Source organism: Sphaeroforma arctica, assembly GCF_001186125.1.
Source record: "Sphaeroforma arctica JP610 unplaced genomic scaffold supercont1.6939, whole genome shotgun sequence".
Lineage (NCBI taxonomy): Eukaryota > Ichthyosporea > Ichthyophonida > Sphaeroforma > Sphaeroforma arctica.
The window spans coordinates 1-1,474 of record NW_014033619.1 but is presented as its reverse complement, the minus strand read 5'-3'; the positions used below and the strand labels follow the sequence as shown (position 1 = coordinate 1,474).

Sequence of the window (1,474 nt, the reverse complement as noted above, 5' to 3'; positions counted from 1 at the left end):
TTGTGCGCGCACACGATTGATACGCATACACTCCCATGCATGTAATTACGCCCTAATATACGAACTTACATCAATTTATATACGTACACTACGGAGATATGACTACGTGTACACACAGTCATTCATATCTGTGCATTCACCCTCATCTGCAGATACCATTTGAGGGACGTAATCGTGGGCAAAATATTCTTTGTACTGGTGCGGATAAAGGTCAAAGTGATGGAATTGGCTATCGTCAGGAAGGAGACTTTAGGGTAAGTTTTGTACAGGCGTAACAGGGTATCACTTTTAAAATAGCATTCAGTTGCCATTCCTAAAATATATCACGTTCATCTTTATTCAAACCCAAAAATATATTAACCCCGCCTCAAGATTTAACCCTACTTTGATCCTAATTTAACTTCATCCTAATTTTCTTTGCAAATTGTCACAGAGTGGGCAAAGGCACCTCCACAGAGACACAGACAGTTACTAAATTCGAAATAATGGATGGAGCACCCGTTAAAGGTATGCAATCCACAGTTAAGATGCAAATTCACCTTTTATCTTCAGTCTATGATATTCCAGAAGCCTATATACCATATTTCAATATATGACTAACTATTTAGGAAGCTAAGAATATATGCGGTTGTCGTCATGGTGCTGGTGTAGAGTCCCACACGTGAACACGAACACGTACACTCGTGCCAGGGTTTTATATTTCCGGATCTATCTGTATATCTGATCTACAGTGTACATGTGCATCCGATTGGACAATGGGGGTTGTAGCACCTGCCAATGTAAGGGCTATTACTGTTTTTGTTTAGCATTGGTTTACTCTGAAGGAGGAGCATAATCAGTAATCATATCTCTGCGTGGTGCATTATTCCTTGCTCCCATTTGCACCATGCGTATGTTTGTATGTAATGTATGTATGTATGTATATATTTATGCATGCCTGTATGTATGTATGTATGTTGTATGTATGTATGTATGTACGTATGTATGCATGCATGCATGTATGTATGTATGTATGTATGCATGTACAAACGTATATATATATATATATATATATATATATATATATATATATATATATATATATATATATATGTATATCATTATCCCTAATCCTTAACACGCTTAAAATACTTCTGCAATTTGGCCCACAGGTGAGTCAATTCCTATCCGACTGTTCCTGGCGGGCTTTGACCTGACACCGTCGATGACTGACATATGTAAACGGTTTTCGGTTCGGTACTACCTCAACTTGGTGCTCATTGATGAAGATGACCGGTAAGCTTCCTATGTAGAAGTATATGTATAAGTATATCCACATGTTTATGTTTATGTATATGTATATGTATATGTATATGTATATACGTATACATACATATATATATATATATATATATATATATATATATATATATATATATATATCTNTGTGTGTGTGTGTGTGTNTGTGTGTGTGTTGTTTGGTTGTTTGGTTTAG

General features: G+C 35.9%; 1 protein-coding gene across 1 annotated transcript; it reads left to right on the top strand.

Annotated features, from left to right (window-relative positions):
* Positions 1-219: 219 nt before the first annotated feature.
* Positions 220-1,275, top strand: SARC_15892 (hypothetical protein; the record flags this gene model as incomplete). Its single annotated transcript, XM_014289993.1, has 3 exons — positions 220-254; positions 434-507; positions 1,152-1,275. Coding segments are annotated over 3 exons (233 nt in total), but the record flags the coding sequence as incomplete, so codon positions are not given.
* Positions 1,276-1,474: the final 199 nt, after the last annotated feature.